At 37.5% G+C, this 2,967-nt stretch overlaps 1 protein-coding gene across 1 annotated transcript in view; it reads right to left on the bottom strand.

Moving 5' to 3' along the window:
• ufl1 (UFM1-specific ligase 1) overlaps positions 1 to 984 on the bottom strand; it is a 22,421-nt gene extending 21,437 nt beyond the window's left edge. Inside the window, exon 1 of the mRNA XM_028605446.1 lies at positions 722 to 984. Coding sequence (XP_028461247.1) covers positions 722 to 798 — 77 coding nt within the window. The 5' untranslated portion in view covers positions 799 to 984. The remainder of the gene's footprint in view (positions 1 to 721) is intronic.
• Positions 985 to 2,967: the final 1,983 nt, after the last annotated feature.

Genomic DNA, 2,967 nt, shown 5'->3' with positions numbered 1-2,967 from the left:
TTTGTATAATTTAAACCCGCACTACTGGAAATGTTCCTGACAATTAAACTGTTTCCATGCTGAACCGATTTTATAGGTTGGTTTTTCTGTTTTTAATGTGCTATATGTGCAGGTTTTACAGTAAAGTGTCTTTGAGTACCATGTAAAGCGCTATATAAATAAAATTTAATTATTATTAGTTACTATTTTTTAAATATGACGCTCTTTGGACGAGGACCAAAAAAAACAACTATTTTGAAACATGTTTGAACGGCTGTAGTGTAGGTTGTGTTTTAATCACATGCTATATAAGCTAATTTTCAGAAATTAAAAGAATATAGGTTTCAAATGAAGCTTCATGCATTTTGGCCTTGCAGTTCTTCTGTTATACTGTAGGCCTTTCCATGTAGGTATGGCAAATATGAGAAAATCAAACAGAATTGCACAATGCTAATTTCCATCTGTTGTCCCTGGGCGTGTATGGTAATGCACATATAACAACACGAAAATGTTAATTTCACATAACGTTAACATTCACAACATAAATATACATGTATACAACCAAAGAGCATAACGTTTAATGATAGACGTACGCTTTATTTGGTGTTATTGCTAACGACAGCTGTTAACAGAAAGGAGAACATTCTCAACTAACGTTAGCTTAGCAGCGTTACTGGTGGATGTTGAAAGTTGAATGCTAGCTAACGTTAGCGTCGCTGCTAACAGCTGCTTGTAGCGTTACCTTTGCACTGTGTCAGCAAACTGTGCTCTCTGAAAATCAGCAGCAAGCCGTCGGATTTCTTCCCAGTCAGCCGCCATTATTAAAAGCTTATGTGTTTGCAAAAACGGTCAGCTGTCAATGCTTTTCCTAAACCATCCACTATCAAGAAGTGTGTCCAGCTAGCGGATTATTTGCTAACAAGACAGCTCTCTACAGTGCACACGTCAACATAGAGTGACGTATAACCGAGAGCCACGAGGACCAAATCTTCTCCTGCCACCTTTCGCGCGCTGAGTTGATCACATACATGACATGCTGCCATATGGCTCCAAACCATTTTCATATGCAGTCTATACTCCAGATGTGATGCCAGGGAATTGTGAGGTCCTTGAGGTGATCTAAGAGAATGCACTCAGGGCAGGTAGACAGCTAGGCTACCTCTAAATTAAACCAGTGCAAATGTAAAATAGTTACAAAGTGCTGTAACATAACATGTAATTCTCTGACAAAATCAATACATCTGTGTTGCCAAAGCATAAGAACAAACACACATAAACAACAACAAGGAGTAAATAGGCCTGACATCTGATATGATAATACAAGTAAAGAGGATCATGGTATAATTGTAGATAATAAACAAATTATGTGCATGTTCATCAAAAGGTATGTTGAAACAATATTAGAAAAAAGGAGAAAAAAAACAATAATAATATAATGATATATGATAATATATACAATGCTCTAAATATTTTTTCCTCATGTTGGAAAGGAGGAGAATGTGGCAGGAGAAGACATATTTAGCTGCTAGACATGCCGTGCTTTTATCTTTCCCTAATAAAAAAAGAAGGTTTTTGTCCTCAGTGTAGGCATTGAAGCCTGGTATGCATTTTTCAATTTTTTGGAAATATTTGGTTCTTAAGTCTTCATATTTAGGACTGAAATGTAACTCTGTTTGGATGTCCTAGTGGCAGTTTGTACAGACACGTTCCTCTCTTGGTCTCAATTGGTTTTCAATTTCAATGATCACTGACTGCATTTTGTTCAAATATGTTTTTCTTTTGGATTTTTTGTTCTGAGGTATTCGGCCTACTGGATATCTCTGTTCAGGGATTGATAACAGAGGAGTTTGTGTTGTATTTTATTTTCTGTCCCTTTCCCTCTCTATTACTATTTTGGACTTTCTGGGACAATTAAAGAGGATCTATCCTTAATTTTTATTAATTATTGTGTGTAACTATTAATTGTGGTGTGAAAATGTCTATCAGGCAGATGCATCGAATAAGAATATAAACTGGGAATAATATGGACATAGTTGACATAGTGGCTCTGAAGCCTCTCCACTATCAGTCACAAAGATCATGGAAAGAAAAAGGCTATAAAGTAGGACCATGTATCACACTGTCTCTCAATCATATGGACAACCATCACAGCGTTAAACAGGGCCAGTTATTCAATCAGACACACACGCACGAATGCACACACGCACACACACACACACACACACACACACACACACACACAGAGTCAGACTCGCACGCACACACTCGCAAAAGTCATTAAGTAAAGAAATCTGTAAAACATCACTCTATCAAAAGATTAGAAAAAGACAGATAAGGAAAAAGATAGATAAGGAGAAAAGTCGGAATATTCATCAGGATGCAGAATTGTACTGGTTTTATTGTACGTAAATGGAGCACTACGACAGCAGCCATATAACTTCCCCAAACCAAAAGGTCAAAGAATAAGAAACAAAAAGGACTCATGATTTAGAGCACACACATATTTTGTATCCAAAATGTCAAAAACATTTAGGCTATATGTACATAATGAAATATGCTTTTATTTACCTGTATTAAGAGAAAAGGCAGGTAGATAAGTGCAATGACATCTATGCAGTGCACTTCCCTCAGCCCCTGAGAATCGGCAATCAGAAGGGAAGAAATTTTAAATTTAAATTTTAAACTTGATGCTAGAAGCAGAAGTAATGTGCTACTAGCTAACAGGTTGTTTGAAGTACAGCTGCTATTCCTGCAGCTCAGCCTCAGCCAAGGTGTGAAGTAGTGACGGCGGTGCTTGGATTTAATGGCTACCCAGCTGTGATTTTACAGCTTATATGTAGCAGGAGTCAAGTAGGCATTATCTGAAGAACAAGAGCATTAATAGAAACTATGGGTATTGACCAGCAAGTACACTGCAAGGCCTGGTCTATATTAGACTGTACAACCCCCCCCCTTTCACTTTGAGTTTGAAACACTCCCCTCAGGCCG

The sequence above is a fragment of the Perca flavescens genome, chromosome 18, assembly GCF_004354835.1.
Source record: "Perca flavescens isolate YP-PL-M2 chromosome 18, PFLA_1.0, whole genome shotgun sequence".
Classification (NCBI taxonomy): domain Eukaryota; kingdom Metazoa; phylum Chordata; class Actinopteri; order Perciformes; family Percidae; genus Perca; species Perca flavescens.
This window is presented reverse-complemented; position numbering and strand designations above follow the sequence as displayed.